This window comes from Plasmodium fragile, assembly GCF_000956335.1.
Source record: "Plasmodium fragile strain nilgiri unplaced genomic scaffold supercont1.64, whole genome shotgun sequence".
In the NCBI taxonomy this organism is placed as follows: Eukaryota; Apicomplexa; class Aconoidasida; order Haemosporida; family Plasmodiidae; genus Plasmodium; species Plasmodium fragile.
In genome coordinates, this window is record NW_012192644.1 from 79,958 (window position 1) to 105,767 (window position 25,810).

The 25,810-nt window shown below is 42.2% G+C and overlaps 7 protein-coding genes across 7 annotated transcripts; 2 read left to right on the forward strand and 5 right to left on the reverse strand.

Moving 5' to 3' along the window:
• Positions 1 to 1,781: 1,781 nt before the first annotated feature.
• On the reverse strand, positions 1,782 to 3,063 carry AK88_04475 (uncharacterized protein; the record flags this gene model as incomplete). Its single annotated transcript, XM_012482085.1, has 2 exons — positions 1,782 to 2,552; positions 2,995 to 3,063. 2 exons carry the CDS (start codon positions 3,061 to 3,063, stop codon positions 1,782 to 1,784), a joined length of 840 nt encoding a protein of 279 aa, XP_012337508.1.
• Positions 3,064 to 6,046: 2,983 nt separating this feature from the next.
• On the forward strand, positions 6,047 to 7,729 carry AK88_04476 (uncharacterized protein; the record flags this gene model as incomplete). The annotated part of the gene is made up of 1 exon (XM_012482086.1): positions 6,047 to 7,729. One exon carries the CDS (start codon positions 6,047 to 6,049, stop codon positions 7,727 to 7,729), a length of 1,683 nt encoding a protein of 560 aa, XP_012337509.1.
• A 669-nt stretch (positions 7,730 to 8,398) lies between these two features.
• On the reverse strand, positions 8,399 to 15,592 carry AK88_04477 (uncharacterized protein; the record flags this gene model as incomplete). Its single annotated transcript, XM_012482087.1, has 4 exons — positions 8,399 to 8,720; positions 8,943 to 9,391; positions 9,533 to 9,889; positions 10,046 to 15,592. The coding sequence occupies 4 exons, from the start codon at positions 15,590 to 15,592 to the stop codon at positions 8,399 to 8,401; spliced, it is 6,675 nt and encodes a 2,224-aa protein (XP_012337510.1).
• Positions 15,593 to 17,057: 1,465 nt separating this feature from the next.
• AK88_04478 (uncharacterized protein) lies at positions 17,058 to 18,291 on the forward strand (the record flags this gene model as incomplete). Its single annotated transcript, XM_012482088.1, has 2 exons — positions 17,058 to 17,137; positions 17,400 to 18,291. The coding sequence occupies 2 exons, from the start codon at positions 17,058 to 17,060 to the stop codon at positions 18,289 to 18,291; spliced, it is 972 nt and encodes a 323-aa protein (XP_012337511.1).
• A 385-nt stretch (positions 18,292 to 18,676) lies between these two features.
• Positions 18,677 to 19,087, reverse strand: AK88_04479 (uncharacterized protein; the record flags this gene model as incomplete). Its single annotated transcript, XM_012482089.1, has 1 exon — positions 18,677 to 19,087. One exon carries the CDS (start codon positions 19,085 to 19,087, stop codon positions 18,677 to 18,679), a length of 411 nt encoding a protein of 136 aa, XP_012337512.1.
• Positions 19,088 to 20,850: 1,763 nt separating this feature from the next.
• AK88_04480 (uncharacterized protein) lies at positions 20,851 to 21,781 on the reverse strand (the record flags this gene model as incomplete). Its single annotated transcript, XM_012482090.1, has 2 exons — positions 20,851 to 21,314; positions 21,547 to 21,781. The coding sequence occupies 2 exons, from the start codon at positions 21,779 to 21,781 to the stop codon at positions 20,851 to 20,853; spliced, it is 699 nt and encodes a 232-aa protein (XP_012337513.1).
• A 561-nt stretch (positions 21,782 to 22,342) lies between these two features.
• On the reverse strand, positions 22,343 to 25,056 carry AK88_04481 (uncharacterized protein; the record flags this gene model as incomplete). The annotated part of the gene is made up of 10 exons (XM_012482091.1): positions 22,343 to 22,487; positions 22,638 to 22,726; positions 22,883 to 22,982; positions 23,124 to 23,240; positions 23,444 to 23,535; positions 23,635 to 23,694; positions 23,883 to 24,143; positions 24,296 to 24,604; positions 24,774 to 24,851; positions 24,970 to 25,056. 10 exons carry the CDS (start codon positions 25,054 to 25,056, stop codon positions 22,343 to 22,345), a joined length of 1,338 nt encoding a protein of 445 aa, XP_012337514.1.
• Positions 25,057 to 25,810: the final 754 nt, after the last annotated feature.

Consider the following 25,810-nt stretch of genomic DNA (forward strand, 5'->3'; position numbering starts at 1 on the left):
AAAAAAAAAAAAAAAAACAGCCAAAATGAAGGAACAAAAAATATAATAACATACGCAGAAAGGAAGGAAAATACAACTCTACAAGTGCACACACTCGAGGTTGCAATGGAGCAGAGTTCTCCCCGTCCGACGCCGAAGTGGAGCAAAATACAGCTCAGTAAAACATTCACGTATGCGGAAGTTCACTCACTCTGCCGTACATTGCAACACTCAATTTCCGTTCTGTTGCAAACGGCCACCTTTCCGTTTGTCTATACTTATGCAACATGCATGTGTGTGTTTACGCGTGTTGCCTCTCCATGTACATCAGCGATTTTTTTTTTTTTTTTTCTGTTCATTTTTTTTTTCTTCTTTTATTACGTCTTCTTTTTAAGTTTTTTTTTTGCCCCGCTTCATGTTATTCACCCACTTTGAAAAAGGCAGATTAATCGGGCTGCAATTTCCTTTTGTACGAGGTGCCCTTATCAGCGCGTTGGCCTTCACGCGGGTAGCGAAATGGACGTAGTCTGATACGTCGTTTTGCACATAGGGGAAAAAAAAAAAAAAAAAATTTGAAGTTACCCCTTGGGGCTACGGTGCGAGTTGTTTTAAAATGCGCATGGAAGGGAAAGTCCAACCTCATGCGTATTGCTTTTGTTCCTCCTATTTCACATATTTCTTCCATTCGAGCACGAATGTACTACACCACGTTGGCATATATGTGCAATGTTCCCCTCGTTCGCTTTGCACTTGCATGCAGGTACTTTCCCATCGCAGCTCCCGCTGTACCTGGAACGCTGTACACAAAAGATGCTTCACAAACGCATTCATGACCCTGTCGCCATGTTTATTCTCATATATGTGCCACGTTAGTTACTCTACGACGCCCTATATCTCAAGAGACGCTTTCCAAAAAAAATTTTGGAGCCTTCCCGACAGCGCATCGTTTTCGCCAGGAACAAATTGGCTGGAGCCGCTTTAAAAGTAAAATGGCATTTATGCGTTTAACAAAGTTTTGCACATGCAGGTGTAGGCCTAAGTTGTGGTGTAAAAGGGCGACATATGAAAATGGATGATACGCAGATAAAAGTACGCGCAAAAATGTGTACACATGGAGCTATACATTTATAAACTTAAAAAGAACGTGTGTCTAAAACAACACACATACATAAATTCTTGTGTATAATATTTCGAAATGCAACGCAGCTTTTTTCCTGGCAAGTGTACAAAAATGAGTGTGCTTTGTTTGAAAAAATGGCATGTGGCGCGAGCGTTGTTATGGGGGCAAGAGCTTCTTCACATTTTGCGGCATCTTTCGCTATATATATAGGATTGCACATTTTGGCAATTTATAATCCCCCCTTTTTCATCCCTGCTGAACTTGAGTTGCGCAGGATGACTGCTCAATAACTCCAGTACAAAAAAAATATATACATGGGTGTATATATGCTTTTAAAAAACTTGGTGGGGGTAAAAAACACACGTGTACGCACAGGCGCACACGAACCTATATATATATATATATATATATATACAACACGTATGCCTACATATATAATATGTGCATGCCTGTGCTCTGTGGGACAATTTGCAGTGCCACAAGCAGACATGCCGCTCTTTAAAAGTGTAAAAATGTTATCTCTTCACTTGGGGAAACATTCCCTACCGGGGACGGACCAGGGGGCCACGCCTGCGCTACATGTTTTTTTGGATGTCACCAGGAAGGCGTAAGGAATATGTGCATTCTAGCGTGTGCACAGGGGACCGTTGCATGCACGCGAAGGACAAACCACCAATTTAAGTCAGTCTTCTCGCTTGATGTTTTCTTCCTCCTCGTTCTTCTTCTTGTCCTTCTCCTCCTTATCTTCCTTCTTATCTTCCTTTTTCTCTTCCTTTTTCTCTTCCTTTTTCTCTTCCTTTTTCTCTTCTTTCTTGTCTTCCTTCTTGTCTTCCTTTTTCTCTTCTTTCTTATCTTCTTTCTTTTCTTCCTTTTTCTCTTCCTTCTTTTCATCCTTTTTCTCCTCCTTTTTCTCTTCCTTCTTTTCTTCCTTCTTATCTTCCTTCTTTTCATCCTTCTTCTCTTCCTTTTTCTCGTCCTTCTTCTCGTCCTTCTTCTCCTCCTTCTTATCTTCCTTTTCCTCCGCTACCTTAGCCTTGAGCTGCCCGCTATCATCGAGAAGCTTCAAATTCACCTGGCCAGCCTCATCAAACTTCTGCTTGAACAGCTTGGCCGCCTCTGCAGTGTTGAATTTTAAGGCAAACTGCTCAATTTTGGGTTCCTCTGCAAAATCTTTAACTGTCCACGCGTAAATCTTTTCACTCCCTGCGTTGGGCACGAGTTTGCAGTAGGACTTATTGGGGTAGATGTAATGATTTGCCACAACCTTTAGTGTTTTCTCCTGTCTTAACAGAAACCTGATGATTCCTTTCTTCTTGTGTAACAATAGTTTTGATTCTCCTAGTCCTCGTTCTTTCCATTCGCCGTCTACCCACCTGTACAATTTGGACCTTCCGGACCAAAACAGGCTTTCATCTTCTTCCCCCGTTTTTATCTCCACTTCCTTCAGTTCGATCTGCACAAGAGAGAGAAAAAAAAAAAAAAAAAAAGGATGTGAACATGGTGCCCCACATATGGGGAAAATATACATGCACAGAGAAATGGTCTCTTCTAGAAGTATAAACAGGGATGAATAAATGACACGGCAAGGGAAGCATAAGGGATGACCACAAAAAAAACAAAAAAAAAAAAAAAAAAAACCAAGATGCGCGCAGTACATGGGGTCTCCCTGCAACCATACACGTGCGCTTCAAAAATTAGTGAGACGTATACAGAGTAGTGGCAACCGCATAGACCACCATAAAAACCTACTTCCCTCACATGCCGCTATGCAGAAGCAAACAAGAGGGTGTATGTTCTTAATTGGCCCACTTGCGCTTTCATCTATGGTATGGTCCACTGCACAAATATACGCTTCGTTTTTTGTTTCTTTTTTTTTTTTTTTTTTCCTTTGCTACCTTGGGGGTGTTCCAGTTTCCAGTTGTGACTTCCTCCTCGGGATTGTAATCGTTCTTGTCATCTTCCATGATTGAAGAACAGGGCTTCGCGTGATTAACAAAATAGGTAACAGGGGATTTTGAGAGAGGCAGCTTAAAAAAGAATGGCCAACAGTTTGCGTTCACAACACGAAGTGATCCTGTATATGATCTATGAGGTTTTACAATGTATGTACCATAAACTTGTAAGTACTTTTTTAAGTAGGGACAATGCAAGAACGAATCAGGCAAGTAGTTTGCTTATTGTATAAATGCGTGAAGTGGGGGATATAAGAATAATGCTCTCTCAAACACGCAATTTTTTCTTTGTATTTTTTTTTTTTTTGTTTTTTTTTTTTGGTGCTTACTTTTTAAACTACGCGGTAGAGGGATGGGCACGGGGGCTGATGATTTGAATACGACAAAGTAATGTGGGCAAGGAACTTGGCTGAACAAACCAAAGGCGCGATGAGCTGGCACGTCGAGCTAGGCTCTCCTGTGGAGTCATGTTGTGTACGAACCCAACAGGAGCACGCGAAGTATGTAGCAGTGCGCGTATGCACGTACCACATATAGCCTATTTTTTAAGCGCAAAAAAAAGAAAAAGGGATGGTATGCACCATGGGCAAATACATGTGGCAAGATGCGGCGATGATGAATGCTGGGCCTTCTTGAAAAATGCTTCTTCCTTTTTGCAGTTTATTTATTTGTATTATTTTTTTTTTTTTTTGTGGCTGTATTTTTTTGAATTGTTTTTTATTTGCTAATATTTTCAAATACCCAAATTGTGAAAATGGTAAGCGGAGAAAATGTATTCCGCTTCTACTCGTAACAACATGGCGCAACTTTTGACACCTGCCCAGGCTAATTATTTTTTTGGGGTATACAGAAGGCTCTCCCAAGTGAACACGCACAAATATATATGCATACATATACATATATATGTGGATATATATATACATATGCATGCGTGTACATATATCATTTTGGGCGATGATTCCTGGTAGGGATCACGCCATGGGCTACATACATGTACCTCTGCACATGTACAAGGTACGTTATACGTGTGCATATACATATTAACGTATACCTTATTACACGTGTGCACATCCAGCTACGCAACACGAGTTCTTTTCAGGGCTTGCTGCGACACGCCCCAAATGGAAACAAAAAAAAAAAAAGCAACCGGCTGTCAACCAGGAAGCCGTCGCGTATGCGTGTATATTACCCACGTATAGGTGCGCTCATGAATGTATGCGACGTGTGGCATCTGAATGTATGCACCCACACGTATGGCCCTTTCAAGTAGGATGTATATATATATTATCCACCCATAGTGGTACCAAAAAAAATTCCCTACTTCCCTTGTTCCGCCCTCTGGCAAATCCCCTAGGGTGTTATTAACCCTTCCCCCATATGAAGAATGTAGAGGGGGCACGCTGTGTAACGCTCTCAGTTAAGACTAAGCGGGCAGAATAACTGAGCCACATTGACGCAGCCAATTTGTGGCCCTCTGATTCGGCATTACCCCATTTTATCTGTTCTTTTTTTTTGGGGGGGGTTTCTTTTTTTTTTCTCATGTTCCACTCCATCGATTGCTCAAAGGGGACACAAGGAACTTTCCCACATTTTTAATTTTTCCATTTTGGAGAAAAGGCTTCTCTGTTTCGTTCACCTGGTTCACTTGGTTCTTTTTCGCAGCTCTGGCCGCAGCACGGTGTAGGGGGTACGAAACCATCGTGCATGTGTAACTGCACGTTAGAGGCATGCTGCTACATTTTTTACGCCTGTTAATTTGCAATAGATCCACGGCTACTCCATTGTTACTCCCCACTCAAATCAGCCCCACTACACGGTTTATGTGTGCATGTCAAGAGCCACATAAACGAATGCATCACAGTCTGTATGGTCACGAAATAAAATGGGGAATTCCGAACTGGTAGGCAGTACGCGTGTGTGTGTATATATATAAAGTGTCCTTGCACATTAGTAGGATGAGGAGAACAGGCTTTCTTCCAACATGCTATTTTCCGCCTCATTTTTATACTTCATATATTTAGCAATTTATTGTACATCCCCGTACCTTGAATTTGTTAAAAAGGGGATATTTTTTAATGGTAAAAATAGGATGGAAACGCTTTCTTTATTATCTCAGCAGTGGGTAGTACGCACTGCTCGCGTTCTACCGTTTGGCGTTTTTAATTTCCTTTTGTTCCCCTTCCTCTTCAACATGAACAAGTGCATGTGAACGGGCAGATTCCCATCGATCATCGCGCTAAAGGAGCAACCCTTTTTTATGGCGCAAAAATAGGCGCGCACATAAAGATAAGTACATGTCCATTTGGAGGGGGTGCAATTATATGGCTAGTTCTCTCGCGCTACACCACAGTAAATGTGCCGCTCGAAAGTGATCGTTTTCCAGTAGAACAAAGCTTATTTTGAATCACTCAGTCTGGTGAGAGAACTGTTCTCATGCGTGCCACCACACCGTATCAATTGTCACGAAAGTTTATGCGCAATGAGTAAGTATTTATATGTGCACATGTGAGCGCGTTGGCGATGCCAATGGCGCAAAAATAAGACGAAATGTTTAAATCATCTCTTAGCAAATGCATATTTTTACCTCCTTCACGTAGGCGTTGGGGGGGGGGAAAAAAGAGGGGTGTCACACCCGTGTTATGATACGATAACATGTTTTGCCACACTTTGTTGGTAGTTTTTACTTTTGCTCATTACAGCTTGGCGGGAATTTTATCAGCCAGCCGTCCATTCTTTCATTTTGTTTTCTCCTTCCGTACATTTATTTGCTCCTTCCTCTGTGTCCTTCCATTTTGCATATTCCAATTTGCAATCCTTTATGCGTCATGAAAGGGGCTAGCTAGAAGATTTTTTTTTTTTTTTTTTTTTTTTTTTTATCTCAAATTTACCTGACTGGTCAGCTGCTAACAACTTGTTTTTCTAGCTAACCAATTTGTAACTTTTTTTTTTTTTTGTTTACACATTTTCCCATTTCACCTGAACCAGCACGTGAAACATGAACACTAAAAATAGGGATTTTGAAGAGATAAATTTATGGGAAGATGACGATGTAAACGCATACAAAGACGATAAAAGCTCCAACACGTATAGCAAGAAGAGTGGCAGCAATGCGAAAAAGACGACGAAGAACGAAAGGTCGAATTTCACGTCAAATGAAGACAAGGACACCTTCCACGTGAAGGATCTTCCTAGGAGTAACAATAACGTGAATATATATTATGGCAATGAAGAAGACGTCAATGACGACGATGACATTTTTGGGAGTGGACAGAACACTTTCCTGAATAAGGATTTAACAACGGTTAATTTAAGTGACATGAAAAGGGGAGCAGCCCCCCCCCCAGGTGTAAGCAATTCAAATGGAATGGCCAATTTTGATGGCAGTCTCAGCGTAGCAGCATATAACGGATATGATCTAAACAACAACACGGGTAGCCCCGTTAACTTTTGGACTACCCAGGGTGTAGCTCATCAGAAGATAATCGGCGCGAAGGGAAGCGGAAATCGAAGCTACCACAGCAAAAACAACGACATGTACCAGCAGGGCGCCCCCCTCGAACAAAAATTCAATGCTGGACAAGTGCACGAAATGAACTTGAGAAACATCCCGAGTGGAAAAATGAACATAATTAATCTAAGCGACAACGAAAATGACGACGATTTGGGGGTTGAAACGGCGTCGAGAACCAGCCTTGAGGTCGGAGAAAACAACTCGTTCGACTTGTTACCCTTTTCTAAAAGTCTGCACCGAATCAGAACAAAGCTGTTGTGCTACTATGACGTGGACAGCGACGTGATCATATACAGGTGCATGTGCGCGCTGCTGCCTTACCTGAACGTGGACAAGTCGTACGATTCCATGGACAGCTTGAATGATATTGAGAAGAACGCGAGAGAGGCTAGCGCCGGGCGCAGTCACAAAGACAAGCACAATGAAAAAGTGGGGGGTAACAATTACAGCAGCAATGATGGTGTTGCTAGTGCGGACGAAAACGAAGACGACGACGAGAATGCGCATATAAGAAAAATCAGCAACGTGCATGACGCCTTCGACTACTATGACGACAAGCTAAGCATAGACAAGAACCCAGACCTGTATGGATTTGTATGGGTAAACATCTTCATTTCCTTCACCATTTTTTTTTTTTTTAATTGGAGGAATATCTTTTTCGGCGACTCCTCCGATGTTGATTTTACCAGCCCAGATGGCACCACCTTCAGTAGCGAAGAAATAAACAACCAAGCATACATCACCCAGAACAAATTAAACATTTTCTACACCAATTTAATTTGTTTATATCTTTTCAATACGCTCACCCCTGTATCAATATACGTCACAAATTTCATTATCACGAAAAGGATATTTCCAATGAGGTTGTCCTTTCTCATTTCCTTAATGAGTTATAACAATATAATGTTATTCCCGCTCCTCTTGTTTTACAAATTTACCTTGATAAAAACCAGTTTGTCATTTATTCTCTTCCTTTGTAGTATCCTACGTTTTTTTATTTTTGTCTACTATATGATGTCCTCCTTATTTTATATACACAAATACACCATCCGCACTTTTCACAATAATTTTTCCGATAACGTCATTTATGCGTACTATGGAATTTTTTCCTTGTCCTACCTTTTGTTATACCTTCAGTTAAGGCGTTACATATTTAATTATTTGTGACACGTGCGTCCGATAGGTACACGCTGCACACACACCAGAGGAGCATATGTTTTTGGTACCTCCCCATATTTGTAATTTTTTGGCGGCTGAATTTTGCTTGGCGTGTCATTTCGCTTTTTTTTTTTTTTTTTTTTTTTGTCCTATCGTAACAACATAACGTTTTTTCCTCTTTACATAAGAGTTTGACCAAATTGTAAATTTTTCTTTTTTAAAAAAATGTTGCAAGTTATGCACATTTGTTGCCACACAAATGGATCATTTTTCGAAAAAGGGAAAGGACAAATGTGGGGTTTAAGACAGACAGGCAAAGAAGCAACTTCGCGGCTACTACGCATGACAAAAAAAAATAATAATAATAAAATAAATAAATGAACCAACTCAAATCGAGTTAAACGGCAAATTGGGGTGAACTCGTGACACTAACAAGCCGTTCAACTGAGAGCGGACGCGGCGCTGGTGTGATTCACGGTTGGCGAATCTACAAATGCATATTCACACGAAGGTTAACAAAGGGGCGTGTATCGGAATAAGCCACACTTATGCACAGAGAAAGATGCAGGAAAAGTTAAAGTTGTGGGGATGCAACACTGGTAAGATGGTAAGCGCGTGCTGTTCTGGTTCGTTATACGATGCGCGTCTCCATTCTGCTCTGCGACCGCCCCCGACTTTCTATATGTGGTCGTCGTCGAACAAGTTGACCATCTCCTCACTCTCCATAATAATGTCGTAATTCCTGTAGTACTTCCAATTTTTGTACAATTTTAAAATCAGAAATAGGCACGCGCACAGCATAAACCACACGCACAAAAAAAAAATAAAAATGAGAACAGAACTTTTCTCGAAGCAGTAAATTTCCATTGTCAATATGGACAGCGGAATACACGCATCTGCTTCTCCCTTGGAGGGATCGTTCACAAGGGGGTCCTCGTCTTCTCCTCTTTTCTTTTCATTGAGTCGGAAGTCCTGGATGACACGATCGACATCGTACACGCTGCGAGGAGAGGGGGGGGGATGGTGGCCCAAAACGGGGAACAAGCACACAGTGAGGGGATGATGCTCTACTCACAAGTGGGATGCAACGGAGAACAGGGGCCTCACTTTGGCATACTTGAAAAATGCATGGACACATAGGTCATCACAAAACAACTACGTTATCCAACCCCTTGACCCAAATGGAGCTGCACCTCCCGTCGGCAGCGTGCGGTTCAGTTACCTGTCCTTATGGGAACTTCCTTCCAGGTAGCTTGTTGTTCCTGTGTCGGGCGGGACTTCCTTCTGCGAATGCTCCAAGAGGAAGGAATTATTTACACTCTCTGGTCGCACTTGGCCATTTTCCTCATTCGACCCGCTCGTTGTCATTGTTGTATCCTTCCCCGCTCCATAAGCGCTGTCTCCGATGGAAGCACTTTTGTCATCAGTCGCGAGAGTAAACTTTAATTTTTTTTCCTTTTCCTGATTAACATAGATATTACAATTTGGGGAAAATTTAAACATAAAATTTTTTTCCACTGTGTTCATTACTTCTGGGGATAAAACAAATTTGTGAACCTCGATGTTGGCGTATTTTATTGCTCTTATGCTGGTCGGCTCTATGTGTGTCTTCTGATCATCCTCCAGGTGTATGTCTTTCGCGTCTACTCTTCCCCAAAAAATTATATCAACCTGCACAAAAAAAAAAAAAAAAAAAAAAAAAAAAAAAGGGGACGAATTGTGCACGGGTTAACATATCTACACCTGTGTGTGAGGGGCGGGACAACGGGATCAATCATATTGCCACCACCCATGACCCCCCTCGCGCCTTACGCCAAAGGGGTAGCTCCTGTCCACGGGCATCGAGTTGTGCGGAAACACATCGAGCAGAATTGCCTCCCCGTTCTTGTCGTCGGAAAACTCGAAAATCTCCAGCTCGAAATAGAAGAAGAAAGTGAGGTTTTTATATACGTTGTTCAAATTTGCAGTGGTGTCATAGGAACGAATCTCCAGTGTGTAGTTCCCCTCTTCCAAGTATAGGCTAATATTTTCAAATGTGTTCAGGGCGTTTTCCTTCAGGCTGACTTGCATCTTGCTGCTGCTTGAAATGGCCCCACCATTTTTCGTGAGCTTCATTTGGAAGCTGGCTTGCGAAAAATCGTATCCCAAATTGGCTTTGAAGTAGCTCCCCTGAAAAAAAAAAAGGATCATATTGGGAAGACTTATCTAATCTGTGTACAGATACGACTCATTCAAGAGAAGCGGTGCCACTGCTTCAAAGCGCACGGGGCCCCTCCCCCCCCACATCATATTTTCTACCTAACGCTCATCATCACACAAACTTACCTTATGCACAACCACGGGAAGCGAAAAGGAGTCCTCCTTTTGGACGCTCCTCAAAATCACAACATCCGTTCCTACCCTCAGGTACTCATGCGACGGAAATTTCTTCTGCTCAAATTTTATATCCTCATCATACACTTTTGCCTTAACAGATAAGGTGTCAGAAATATTCTTCAAAAATTTCTCCAGGGTGTTTGCCTGGACATAAGCATTGCTATGCACAGGGGTGTAAATGTCGAGGGGGTAGAGACTTAGGACTAGCTGGAAATAATTACACAAATAGCTATTCGTTTTAATTACCAGTTTGAAACTTTTCTCAACTTTATACAAATTCAACATGAATTCCTCATCTTCGTTAGCAAATAAGGGTGACACAGAAAGGGCGTTGTTGTCTAGTTGATCTTTGTCCCCATCTGTATCCTCGTTGGCCTCCACAGAATGGTCCAGAACAACCCTAATATTAAAAACGTTCCGTACGTTCAAAAAGGAGTTTACAAAATTTATTGAAGGGTCTGAGAAATTCCCAGGAAGAATACTCCTCATATTTCCAAGTTCATTTTTCCCCCCTTCCTCTGCTGCCACATTTTCATCTGTTGACTCATCAATAGGGAAACAAAAAATTTTCAAAAGGTAACCACCATTGGGGATAGTAAAGAAAACTACTTCCATATAACTTTTGAGGAAAAATTTTCCAAAGAGATGAAAATATTTATTTTTATATTTTGAGGAAATTATATTTCTCCTCACTGATGTGTCATTTTCAGGGATATCCACCAAATTGATTTTGTTGAAAAAGGGTTTATATGGGTACGTTTTGCAGACTTCATTTTGGTGGGGTCTTCCAGGAAAGTTATTTACATATGTTAGTGCCTTTCCCTGTTCAGTTTTGCTTTCTTCACTTCTAGACGACACAATAAGTATGACCAAGTCGAATATGATATCTTTTACTTGTTCCCTCATCAGCTGGGGAAATGTTAAATGTATTTCGTACTCTCCCTGGGATAAGTCAATCGTAATGAGGGTTTTATGTCCACTGGAAATGTCAAAAAAGGATCGCCTCGAAACGATATTTAGGTTAAAGGGGTACGCAAAGAAGTGATAATGAGGTTTTATTTCAACATACACTTGGGCCCTCTCTTCTATTTTTAAATTAAAAAGTGTGTAATTTTTATTAATCATGTCGCTACTCTTCTGTGTATCATTCGAGTAATTTTTCCCGTCTTGAGGGACTTTTCCCACTTCATCCGATAAGCATATATAAAAACGCTTGTAAATGAGGGCATTTATTTGTTCGCCTTTTTTTACTTCTACACTGGTGACACTATTGTCAAAAATTTGAAAATTTTCATTTTTTATAATTTCTCTCCAGAAGTAGGTCAAATTGTGCAGCTTCACACCTCCATGATGGTGTAATATTTTTTTATCGCTGAACTTGAATTCCTTGCCAAATAGGAAATCGATTTCGTTCCTCAACAGGGTATCATCCCTACCGACTGCTGTTCTGCCCATGGGAACAATCACTCCAACTTCTTGCTTAGGCAAACCGACTTCTTCCCCAGTGAGGTAACTCCCACTTTGTATGTCTCCCCCATAATCCCACACCACAGACAAATTTGCAAACAATGCACCTGACCCATGTTCATACTCAAAAATGTATAACCCCTTCGTTAGATACGTCGATATGTATATCTGCCTCTTGTTGAAGGAAAAAATTTCTTCTCCTAGCGGTAACCCTTTCTTTGTCACTTCATCATAGGTGATTCCTTCACCAGACAATAACTTTTTCGCGTCGGAAAATTTGTACACATTCAGCTTTATGTCTCTCTTTTCCCTGTACATGTACATGTCAAAAAAAAGATTATCCCTGGCGAGGAACAAGACAACATTATTGTTCAGCAGTTCGAAGGTGTAGTGTAGAGTCTGGTTCGCGACAGGCAAGTCACAGTTACGAAGCGAGATCACCGCGGAGCGATCACCGCCATGCCTAGCCTCTTCACCAGCATCGCTTACACCAACTGATTTCCCTGCTGAACCGGGAGAACCCTTGAAAAGTATATTATTCAGTAAAAGCGGCAGGTTTACCGTGGAGTAGGACAAGCCCTGCTCGTCCCATTGCCGAAAGGCCTCCATCTCACTCGTGTAAATTATGTGCACGTAGCCATACGTACAAAAGTTGTCTCTTAAATTTTCGTTCACTTCTTCGTATAGGTCCACGTACAGCTTGAAGTGTTTTCCCTGATGGGGGGCTTCACCCTTGGGGTTGCTTTCCATCGGGGAGGCGCTATTCACCACGGGAACAGTCATCAGGATTTTATTTTTGTACGTGTAACTATCGTGGTATTGAAGTCTGCTATTTGAAGTGTCCTGAATGGCCAACTTATAAGGCAAATAATTTTGTGCAAAAATGAGTTCTATCTTCAGGAGGAACGTAGCTGCGTGATCCATGCTCACCACGTGGGGAAGGATCAGCTCTTTTACGATCCTTTTGTTCGGGTGGAGCAGAAGGAAGTCCCTCTTGAATAGGTAATAGGCGTTTGGGGCTTCAAACCAGAAAATGTTTTTGTCATTCACTTGAGTTTGATTAACATCTGTGGTGAGATCCGGGCGCCTGGGTTGGACATAGGAGGTCAGGTCGTACACGTCTTGTGAATTTGGTGTGGTCGCTGCGGGGGGCACTCCAGAACTCTGCAACCCACTGGCAGTGGCTTCCGAACCTGCACCTGTGATCGAGTGTGCGCCGACGAATGCACCCCCAGCGCACCTCTCAAGCAAACTCAAGTGGAAGACATAAATCTGGAGGTAGAAAAATGCGTTGTCCTTCTGGTCGTTGGGCGCGTTAAACTGAAAAACGACTTCGTACTCCCCCTTTGTGAAGGACTCGATATACAGCTGATTGTACCCATCGTACAGCTTTTTCTTATTCTTGTCGTACAGGCAAATGTACACATAGTTGGCACTAAAGCAATTTATTTTTACAATAGAATCTTCCTTTATGTAAATGAGCAGGCTATGCTTCTTATACTTTGGGATGAAGCAAAAGTTGCTGAACGAGTAGGAGTCGTAACCGATGATCAAATCAGGGATATAGTTAATCCTGCTGATCATGTTATGTGTATTGGTTGTGGGTTGCAAGTGACCCGGTTCTTCATTCTCTTCCCTTGTTAATTTCGCCTTGGTTACCAAATCTATGTCAACGAAAAAAAAACCACACAGCTGCTTTTGTGGGTAGTGCATGGTGGAGGCAATTAGATAAATGGTAAAGGGACGGTTTCCATGCTTCACTTTATACTTGGAAACATTCCTCGAATTTCTGTATATGTAATAATAACAGTTCTGCTCCGTAACAGGTTCTACAATTACAAAGAAGAGGTCCAAGAAGACGGAATTGTTTATTGTTACGAGCAATTCGTCTGCCCTCTCGCTAATGTGCTTCTCGTACAGAATCACAAAATCAAAATCTTCAAATATAGGGTTATTCAAAATCCATCTGTTTTCATAAATGTTCTGGTACGTTTTCACGTCCTCTTCTATACTGTTTGGCCTTTTGACCTGACCACCTACCGAGTTGGACCTCTCTGCAGCGGTGAAACCCTCCCCCTCAGGTCCACTGATCAAGTTGGAAGAAAGCTCCTCACGATGCGTCTTACTCTCTGACCTCAAGTGGTAGTAAAACAAGTCCGTCACAATATTCATGCTGCTATCACATTTGTGTCTTTCCTCATACATACTCAAAGGGTGAATAATAAGATTCACTTCGTTCGAGTCACAAATCATATTATACCCATCAACAGTTATCCTTAAGTAATATTCCCCCTTGGGTAGGGTGCAGTTAATGTAAGCTATATTGTGAAGAGAGAACTTCTTCCTTCGCACCTCTTCATCATCTGTATAATTACCATCAACCGCTTTATTCACATGGGCATGAGGAAAATGATCCATCTCCTTTGCCATGTAATTAAAAATTGTGTAATCATTTAAGTTATTCATATAGTACGTATTACATACCTTGTCCCCTCCATGAGACGAGTCTTTTTTAAGCAAATTTATATATACATTATCTGCTTTAGATGTGACAACCAAATTGAAAAGACTTTCCTCACTGATGATTACGGTTACTTGTTTAGGTTGCTCAAAAAATTTAATTGGGTCAAAATTGAAAATAAAATTATCATTCAATTCGATCATCCTGCCGTATATGATGAAGTCAGCGTTTGGGTCAAGGGGAGTAGTACAATTTTCCTCCTGTCCATCCCTTTTGCACCGTTTAAGTGAATATTCCTCTAGTGCACTTTTTTCCCCCGTTTGGATAATCCCGCTGGGGAAAAACGTATTATGCATGCACTCCCTGGTGAAGTGTTCACGGATGAAGTCCACCATGGTGTACTCTGCTGAATTCCTCACGATGGAAAATTCTATATTAAAATGAGCACCTTCAGGTTTCATGCCTGATATACCTGGGGAATCCCTTCCAAACATATACTTGACTTCAAATTTATACACAGCGTTATTATGTAGCAGGGCGTGCAGCAATAACCCGTTTTTTGTTCTGACACTATTCACACACCCCTTGTTACATTCCTTGTCCAAGTGAGCCAACCTCAAAATATTATCCACGCTCATATTATACAAATACCTTTTTCCTATTGTTAATTTTTTCAAATTCATGTGGAAATTTTTCTCTTTTGTTATATCTTCTGTTAAGTGGGAGTAGAAGCTTATATTACCGTGTTCGCTGAATTGAGTAAATAAAAGGACCGTATACACTATCACTTGTTGCTTCACCTGCATATGGACATAGGATTCCTCCTCCTTCCCTCGTTCGAATCGAATGTAGTAGTCTTCACTTGAAGCGTAGTAGTAGTTGTCTTTCACAATGATGTAATTCTTGTGGTGTGCAGGGAGTTTGCTTTTTTTCTCTTCCATGATCGTCCTATCAGAATAAAGGCTTTTCAACTCATTACTCTGTCCAGCACTATTTTCATAATTAAGCGGAGCCCCTTCATACCTACTCACCAGACCAATATTCAACTCCAACATTACATTAACACAAGTGGTGAAATCATGTTCTGTGCCAGAGTTAATGACAAAATAAAAGGTTCTCATTTCCCCAGGGTGTACACTCCTGTCCGGTTCAACACGAATAAAAAATTTTACTTCATCGTGGGAGGCATCCTTCGTCAAAAGCAAAAGGCTATTATGTCTGTACTCGTATAACTGCACATTTTTTACCGATACACTGTGTAGGTTAAAATTTATAAAAAACTCTTCATTGAAATATTCAAAGTATATATAGTTGATGTTCCACTTTAGGGAGAAATTATTGGAGACGTTGATTTCCCGCAGGGGGTTAAAAAAATTATGACTGTTCAGGTAAAATGGGATGATATTGTTACATACGTTTGTCCCGATGCCGCTTTGCTCTCCAAGACCTCGCCTCGATTGGAAGCGAGCCTCCTCACAGGGGAACAGAACGTTAACAAGAAGTAGCAACAAGCAGCAGAGCGGTAACCCCGCCCAGCGGGCAAGGCCCTCATTTTTCTTGCGTCCCATTTAGGGCAAAAGTTCCCTGCCCCTTCACACCTGTACCACGTAGATTTAGCCACGTGACAAAATGTATGGCAGCCTTGACAACAATATGGTGTACAGCTTCCTAACTGCTTAGTTTGGCTTCAGCAACCAGTGGCGCCATTGAGGAGGCCAGGCAGAGAAGCTCTTCTCTTTCACCCAAACGGTGTACTTCCTCGCGTGTGTTTAGCCTCATCATCCTCGACCGTTCTCTCGCAGCTTGCTTGGCTCGTTTGGCTTGCTTGGCTTGCTTAGCTGGCCCAGCTCCCGGGCATTCAATCCTTCGTATCATCTACTGTCGTGCAGCTTGGGTAAAAGCCACAGTTAGCATCGCCACAACTAGGCAAAGTAGCAATTTGGCAAAGTAGCAACTCGGCAAAGTAACAAATTTTATTTTTTCCACTTATGGAAGGAGAAGCGGTTCGCCACTTGTTGCCTTCCCCGAGCAATGCTCATTTGTACGCGTGCGGTAAGCGACACCAACAGAGATCAAGCAGTGGGAAAAATAATATATTTATTATTATTCCCCATGAGGCGTTATGCAGGGCGTGGGTGGGTCTGAGTGGAGGATACCCTTTTGCTGTGCATGCAAATGCGCCATCAGATTTTTTTTTTTTTTTCCTTCTGGATGTGAATTTTACCCTTAGGTGGGAATCGTTGCTAAGATGCCGGGGCAGAGGGGGGCTCACACGGAACTGGGCCCCAGTAGGTACCCACTAAAGCACTCCCCTAAAAAAACATACATATTACCTTTCGAAGCGAAACGGAGTGGACTTAGTAGATGGGCATTCCGCTAAAAAGTTACACACATGCTGTTACCCACCCCATGTTGCATTTTTTTTTTTTTTTTTTTTTTTTCATCTCGTGCAAACAGTCTAATGTGCCACAAGGAAAGCAACGGATTAGTCTTTTTATAGTACGACAATTTCTTCATCCCAAGTGCAAATAGGAAAAGTAGCTGTACGATGTAGGGAATTACTTCTCTGGCCTCGCTTCAGCGGAGGTATTGACCGTGGTTTTGTATGGGCTGTCCCTCCTCGCGCGTTTGACTCCCTCTTTTCCGTGAGCCCCCATAAATTTCTACCAAACGAGGCCATTCGCGTGTACCTCCACCTGTACGTACGCACACGCATCGTGAAGAGACACACAATGGGAGTAGTAGCCAAAGAAAAAAAAAAAAAAAAAAAAAGGGCACAAATGTGTATTTGCTTCACCGCGCATAAATATCACCCCATCCATACATAGGGACTACTTCGTCACGCATAAGCATCAGCTCTCAACACGCACGGCAAACCACATGCCCCACCAGAAAGGACTTCCCCTTCCAACAACACCTTCGCGCCTCCCCCAATTTCATATAACCTGCAAGTACAAATAAAGTGTAGGAAAAGTTACTCAAGGGAGCTACGCTAAAGTGTGTATAAAGTTACCTGCGACAGATTTTCCCCTGATGGAAGACCCGATGGGAGAAGCCACGTGCAGATCTGTGGAGCGCATTTTCGATGGCGTCTCGTTTAACAAAAGTGACAGGTAATTCGGCAAAAAAGAACAGACACAAAAAGGGGGAACAAGTAAAAGAAGGAAAAAGTGAGCTACGTTGAGAGTTTCCTCCTTCGTTGTCGCATCATGCGCTTTGCGGGTGTGTAGTACGAGTGCGTACTTACGTCCACTTCGTTTTTCTTCTTTTCTTTTTTGCCGTGTTGTGATTGTTCCTATTGCGGCACGGCATAAACGTCTGGTTGGAGTGGCCGCTTACCCCCAATACTGCGTAACCGCCCCGCCCCCCGCGCAGGACAAGGCTCCAATTCGAGGACAAGAAGCTAAACCACTTCTTCGAAAATGGGATACTGAACTACAGCCTGGTGGAGGTGGTGGGCGTGTCGGGCAGCGGGAAAACGCAGTTCGCTCTGACCCTCTGCGCAGAGTTCCTTTTAAAAATTATTAAAGAAAAAAGACAGGCCATAGTTTTTTATGTGTACTTTAATCGAATGTTCCCCGTGAGCAGGCTGGAAGAAATAATTAAGAACAAGATGGACTTGGGGGGGAGACGTGTCCACAGGGGTGCAGACAATGTTCGTAGTTGTAACGGGGTGCACGCAACGGGGAATGATAAGAGGATGGAGGAAGTGGAGGGGTCTGGAGAAGTTGGCCACCATGAGGAGGTGAACTATGACGAGATGCGCCAGCCAGACGCGGACCACACGCACGACTGTCCCGTTCGAAGTGCCCTGCAAAATTTGTACATACAAAAAATAAACGAAGACAAGGAATTCTTCCAGTTAATAAAAAAAGACATACACTATATTTTGAAGCATCACCACATTTCCCTCCTTGTGGTGGATTCACTGAATTCTCTTTTTAACGGAAATGATCAACTAGACATATACAAAAAATACCAATTCTTTAAAACAGTGTCTCAGTCTCTAAAGCAACTGGCCTACGAGAATAATTTTTTTTTATTAGTACTTAACAGTTGGCATCCACGCAAGGACTACATAAATATTTCATTCAATTTTGTTGATTATGTTATTAATTCTTCCTTTGCCAACACGATTATATTTTTTAAGAAGAAGAAGAGAAAGAATAAAATTGACCGCAAGATGATTATAAAATGTTCGGAGTTTCTACGCAAGTACAAATCGATGCGGTTTGAAATTAACGACGCGGGGGTTAGCGTGCCGTGAGTCGCCTCGTGAGAGGGAGTGTGCCCCCTGCACATTGTAGAGCCATCGTCAGAGCACCGTGTTGTGCACACGCTTCTCACCTGTGCGAGTAGACATGTACGCCCGGTTGACAGAGACGACGGGGATATCATTTACACATGCATGGTGTTTTTAAAAATGGAGGCAAATATTCCAGTAAGTTTTTCAAACAAGTCAAATGCAGCGCTACGCAGCGCAAAAAAAAAAAAAAAAAAAAAAAAAAAAAAAATGAGAAAAACACGGGTGAATAGAACTAATGCGGGGCAAAAAACGGAGAAGAGAAAAGTACCAACGATGGAAAAGGTGCCGCAACGGAAAAAGTGCCACCGTCAATGGACGCGCGTGGACATGTATATCTGGACGCAGATCAAATGGGCAAGCGCTTATTATTCATGATGTAATCAGCCAAATGCTTTATGCCAGGAATTTCTAAAATAAAACTGAGTGGGGAGTATTTCACAAAATTAAGAACGTTAGGCATGAAGGAAAAAAATAATTTGTATATGCCATAGCCTTGAAATAGGAAGCCAATAAATGTCCTGCTCATAAGGATAAGGAAGAAGCCAAACAGGAAGCTTGCAATTCCTCCAATTTTTTTCCTGTTCATAAAAAAGCGCACAATTTTTGTTGCCCCAAGTAAAAAATATAAACCCAGTAAAAAAAAGACATTAGAAATACACAAAAAAAATTTATCAAAAAATAAAAACACTCCAATAAACCCTGATGCTATTCCTAAGAAGAAGAGTAGCAATCCTAACGTTTTGTTTTCATCTAACATTTTTTTTTATATTTATTTGTACATTTACAGAACGGTGCTGGGGGGGGTGGCGCAGCGGTTGCACTTTTATTTTCTTCCTTCTGCTCTATTTTGCGGGAAGGCCAGTCTACGGGGCAGCAAAACAGTTCTGTGGAGAGGCAGTTCTATCGGGAGGCAGCTCTGTGGTGCGTGTGCCTAAGGTAAAGCTTCCACACACAGGTGCCACACACAACAGCTTCACAACGTCGCTCGAGCTTGATCATGCTAGCGCCCTGTCTGCATTTACAGCCTGCGTGCAGCTTGGTCCCTTCTTCGGTCCGTTATTGCGTCTTCTTAATCTTAATTCGGAATGTCCTGTCTCCCTTGCAGTGTCTCCCGGCTGGCATCGGACCTTTACCGCTTCAAGTGCGCTTTTTAAAAACGAGTTGGCAAATCTTCGAGGGCATTCCCGCGTCAGCCCTTCATCATCAGATCGTACGGGAGTGTGCTACGCGTCTTCAACCGTTTGGTGCGTTTCCACGTGTGTGGGTTTTCGACTGGGGGACTGTCCTTCTCCCCTGGAGGGGGGCGGGGGCGTTATTTTCTCTTCACGAATACTATACAACAGCGCGGTTAACCTCGTGGGCGCCGCGCTGGGAAAGCTGCACAACGGCAGAGTGGTTTGGTAAATGGCGAAGACCCTCGGGCGGCATATATGATGCGCATGGAAAAAAAGTTATGTGCAAGTACACGTACATTTATACATATGTGCACATATATTTTTATATGTACAAAATTTCGCTCTTTTCATTTTTTTTTCGCCGCGGCACGCACGCTTCAAACGCTGAAATGTGAGTCAACTTCAACTGGCGAATTCGCCATGCAGAAATTGCTTCGCCTGTGCGTCCTGTTAACCTTTTTTTTTGTGTTCTTCTTTGTCCTTTTTTTTTTTACTTTTCTTTCCTTTTCTTTTTTTTCCTTTTTTTTCTTTTTTGTTTCATTTTTTTTTTTTTTTATCTTTTTTTTTTACTTTGATTTGAAAGGGGCCAATTTGCGCACGGCGGGGTCGGCACATCCGGTGTGCTGCAAAAAATTACGCTCACAAATTGGCAGGTGTATAAATATGCGTTGTAAGCACAATTGTAAAATTTTACACCTAAATAAATATGTGTAAGTAAATGTATGAATGACATTTGAAAAAAGCGAAACATCACTTATGTAAAATTTACACAAGGAGGGAGAACATCACCCTGTTGGGGTAAAAGTTCTGACCAGTGCAGTGCGGCAAAAGCGCCGCCACTCGCAACGCGCAAAAAAAAAAAAAAAAAAAAAAAAAATGCAATCGCGTAATGTGCCCCAAGGTACGTAATATAAAAATTTACACATCCTGTTTATGATTTCCCATGTACCTCTTCATAGCAGCTGCACGAGGTTAAATTGATTGTAAGTTGCTCCACATCCTGCTTCCCATCAGCGCATTCCAAATTGGGGGATTTACTCCACCCCTCCTGTGCGCAAATTTTCTCATTTTCCACATTGAGCAGTCGAACTTGCTGTACGTGGCGTGTGTGCATGGCTACTACTTGAGCGTTTTTACAATTGGCCCAGGGAAGGCGGCGGGAAAGAAACATGCAAAATGCAGAATGTAACAGTACACGCCGCTCGTTATACGCATGTACAGATTTACACTTTCACACACGAGGCATAGAAGCAATGGCATAATTTACACCATGCAAAAACACAGCGTAGGGGAGTACCGTGACTTTTCCTTCCCCAGCCACCTATCACATATAAAATATAACCTCTCAGGATGCACGTCCCAAATATAACCCCTTAATAATTTCATGGCGCTTCTTCAAAATGTGAACATGATCAGCATATTCAAACAGGTAAAGGCAAATGCTATCGACCCCAAAGCGTCTGATGTAGCGATATATGTCCATGCTGTTACTAACGGCGGAGTTTAAAAAGCAAATTTCCATATGCTTTAAAAACAATTGCTCTGAAAAATTAAATAAAATCCTGTTATGCTCTAGGGTGAATAGTGCATACAATACATTTTTGTGGTTGAAAATGTTTTTCACTTTTTGTATCACGTCCTTTTTCTCATGCTCTGATAATTTTTCATTTCGCATGGCTGCTTCATTTAAGCGTACAAGATATTCATTCATATTTTCCGACGGTCTATTTTCCTCACAGTGGAGCAATTTGTTCTTGTGACTTTTGCTGCTTCGCACATTCAGTACTTTATCCATTAGCAGACTTCTGCCTAAGCAAAGGGGTAAGGGGTGAGGTGGCGTAGGGCAGCGTGTACAAAGCAAAGTGGCCAGTGAGATATTATAACTTGATCGATCTACATCAACAGGGGCATATTTATTTGTTAAATCGTAACGGTGCGTGTGGACTCAAAATGACATTTTTTGTGTGAAGTCAGGGAGGTTGAAAAACTCCTGTCTGACTCGCCCTGTTGCAGAGGCTACGCTTATTTGCCTGACACACACCTGCCCCATGTACAGCTGTAGTACTGTACTGCTCATTTCCTCGTTCCTTACCCAAAATGTGCAAGTGCTGGACATGCGGGGGATATTTCTCGTAGTTAAAAATGACGTCCACGTAAATCTTTATGAGTCTCTCAAAGAGGTCCCCCTGTTTTCCACTCTGAAGGTTACCGATCAGTGTGTTTCTACTCCAATGGGGAACCTTCCTCTGGTCATTTTCTTCCCCCGCGGAGCTCATTTGAGTGCTCCCTATCTGTGAGCCGCGTATAAAAAATTGGGGTAGTACCTCCCATGTTGACGCATACGAACGAATTCCCTGCTGGGGGGTTCGAAAAATGCCCCGCGTTTTCATTCCGGGGAGAGGGATGGTTTCCAAGCGTAGCCTCACTTTCGAGCGGCTCATAGTTTTATTCAGATACGTCCACATGAAAGGCACACCCCCACCTCCGGTCTGGTACAAACTTCCCAGTTGGACTTTTTCTCCTTTTAGCCTAATCCATGTCCGTTGTTAGTTTATCGTTTTTTTTTTTTTTTTTTTACGTGGAGGGGAAAAAATGACATCTACGTATCAACCACGTAGATGAAATAGAGCGGCCAAGTTACAGCTTCGCGACGCGAAAAAAATAAAAAACAAAAAAAAAGGATCCCCCAAAAAATGTTAGGAGTCATGTCGGAGTGCCCTCCAATTCGCAAGAGTATACACCCATTCGTACATGAGCATAACGCACATGGGATTTATTTCACAACTGCCGTAACATACATGTGACTTTCACAAAAAAAAAAAAAAAAAAAAAAAAAACTACAATGCAGACCGTATGAGAAAATCGCTCTCCTTAAATTTCACCTTCTTGTTTAAGTTTAATTTATTTTCCATTTCGTCAACAACTTTTGCATATTCTTTGTTCTTCTTCCTGAGTGAGTGCAACTCTTTCTTTAAAAGTATTCTACAGGAGAGAAGTGTAAGAGGTCGGGTCGGTGGTGTGCAGGTCAGGCATTTCGCTTTGATGAACCGGAGGGGCACAATTTGCTTCTATGCTTTATTATTTTATTATTCTTTTTGTTGTCCTTTTTTTGCCCCGTTTTTCTAAACGAACATGTCCAAAATGGTTTTATTTTTTCGCTTGAAGAAATTCTGCAGAAGCTTCGCCTGATCTTCGTTCTTCTGTTTCATATCGTCCTGCCCCTGTGTGTGGGGGGAAGTAAATGTACGAAATGACAGGTGGTCAGTCCGCGGGCCTTTCACCCAAGGTGTATTGAAAAGGATAGTTAATGTCGCCGCCCCATCAGAATGGAAGTGGCTGAGAGCAGGGCAAAGGGTGCGCGGGTCTGTCCCACTCACCGTTAATTCCTCCCGTTCCAGGTCAACAGGCCAGGCTTCTCCATCCCGACTCGTTACATCCAAACTGGACGCAATTTTTTCCCGCTCCGTTTCGTACCTCCTTATGAGGGAGGAAGCATTTGAAAAAAATGTCTCATACCAATTTGTGTGTATCACTGAAGTGTATTTTGCACAGAAGTGAGCACGTCCGATGTGAAACACATAAGGTTGGCTCTCCCCGCCTTTGGGGGCAAACACCTACCTGCACAAGTTGTTCGTGTTTATCAACTTATTTGCGAGACATATATTTTCCTCCAACACGTTTATGCATTTGCTTGAGCTTACGGTGATGTCGATGAGTCTTTGCTTGTCGTTATGTCTGATGGATGGGAGAGGGGTCAAGCAAATTTTTATGTTTAACTAAGATGGGTGTGCCTACGTATATTCACCTCTCCTCACTTGAGGATGCAATGGTTGATGTGTAAGCAGAGGGAGCGAGACCCGCGTTTGCTATCATTGCAAGGGGTACCAAATTTTTTTTTTTTTTTTTTTTTTTTTTTTTTTTTAAACTGCGTGGCTTACTTCAACTTTTGGAGGATCATCTTGATCGCCCTGATGTGGTTGAGCAGTTGTGTCTTCTCATTTCGCAGTCGCTCGATTTGCATTTCGTAAATCTGCCTTGTGGTGTAAGTGTGGATGAATGGGGGAAGATGACACAGTCTACAATGCCCTCGTTGGGCCAAGCTACTGGCGTTGACCATCACATCACCCACCTTAATGTCATTCTCCAGCTTCAATTTCCAGCTGTCGATTTTGATTTCCAGGTCGTGCACCTGCCAAGAGGAGGAGGAGGGGTAAGTGGGGGAGAAAAAGAAACATACATGGGGAGTGAGCAACGGAAGAAAAGACTTTAGCGTATGTTCCCACACTTAAAATATAAATTTGCCTATGAGTAATCATGGACCCCTCTTAATTTTATTCTCAAACTGCTCATCGCGCAAAGTGTCTCGTACACCCTTACCTCTCGCTCCTTCGTGGAAAGGTTACTCTTACTCCGCTCGTACTTCTCCTTAATAGAGTTGTAACTACTGTTGGCCTCATCGAGCGCTTTTTTATTTTCGCTGATGAGGCTGCTAAACCTCGTTTCATTCTTTTCTTTGAAGTTTTCAAATTTGTAGTTGGAGATGTACTTCTCCGCGATGTAGCTTTTGTAAATTTCGTCCATCAGCTCGAATTCTTCCTTTTGCAGGTCCGTCTTCCTAGCCTTCTGGCTCTGTTCAATCTGCGCAACGGGGGGGGGGGGGGGGGGGGGGGGGGGGAGTAACCTGCTTGTGTGGTCCCTTATCCGCTCGTGTATCGGGTCATTCGTCCAGCTGCGTGCCCAGATGTGTGACAGGCCGCGTAAGAAGCCGCGCGAGAAGACGCGCGCCCCACCTGGCTGTAGAACAAATTTATGTTGTGGATGATGCTGTTCCGGTTGCCGATCAAAATGTCCCGGTCTTCCTCAAAATGAACAAACAGCTTATTTATGTCCTGCTCAAATTGCCTTTGTAAGTTAGTCATATTTTCCTTGTGCATGTCGACGAGCATACTCAGCTTCCCATTTTTCAATTCCTCGATTTGTTCGAAAATGGTTTCCTCATCCAACTCGTCATTTAGAAAGAGCAGCAACTTGTCATTTATGTTTTTGTTGATCTCATGGTTGCAAATTTCGTGGTCTATGTTTTTCTTCAGTTGCTTCAGCTGCGGGGGGACGGCAGCGCCGCGCAAACATGCGTTTGTTGAGTGTGTGTTAAGGTAGCGCGCGTGAGTAGCACATATACGGGTATGTACCAGCTGGGGTCCCTTTTTTTTTTTTTTTTTTTTTGAGCGACCCCAGCCACGCCTTTTCTCTACTTTGTCTTCGACGCACCTTCAAATTTCTCAGCAAATCTATCCACCGCAAGATTGTGGGAGACTTATCGTTTTTCTTTTCAATTGGAGCATTTTTCTACCAAAAAAAGAAGAAGAAGAAAAAAGGGCATATATGTATGTGTACACACCTCTCATCTGCCACATTGCGCACACCACGCACGCTCGTCACTGTGTTGTCCTGTTCTTGAACATACTGAGGGTGCTGTCTTTTTGTTTAGTGTGCCCGGGGGCTTCTTCGACTTGTTCATATCTTTTTTCTTCTTGCCCTTATTTTTTATCATTTTTTATAATTTTTTTTGTTGATGCCTTTTATGAAGCGAAAAACTTGGTATGGAATTTCCCTTCGTTAGAGGGGGAAGCTTCCCGCGAGTTCCGCATTTGTCGTGTCTAAGGGTTGCTGTCCCCATGTGACACACTAAAGTGTAGTCACCCTCACACGACTGTATTTTTACACACGCGCAACTACGCACATGCGGGATGGTGTTTTTGAATTTCCCCTTTGACCTTCCCTCACAAGACAGTCCACATTTTTTCCCATCCGGGGACAAGCAGCTTAAAAGGGTAAGACATTTTTAAAAGGCAAGGAAGTGGAAAATACTGTCCCCATTATATGAACAAAAATGCCAAACTATACATGCCGGTCACTCCTGTCTTGTGGAATTCTTCACAGCATGTGCACACGCACACACTGTGGTGTTCGCGCAATGCACCTTTTTCTTTATGTCCCGATATCTCCCTTTCAAATGAAGAGAAGCAGATCCAAACAGGTTCATCAAAAAAAAAAAAAAAAAAAAAAATTATTATAAAATCAAGCAAAATTTTTTAAAAGAGAAAAATCAATGAACACTTAAGAGCAAATAAACTGAAAAAAAAATATTTAAAAAAAAAAAAAATATATATATATATATCACTCAAACCTTCCCCCAGGTGCAGTATATGCCCCTGAAGCCTTAAAAGAATTTACCCAATAGACATGTATACATGTGTTTACATATTAACACACAAAAAAATTTTAAACATTCACATTTACGCATT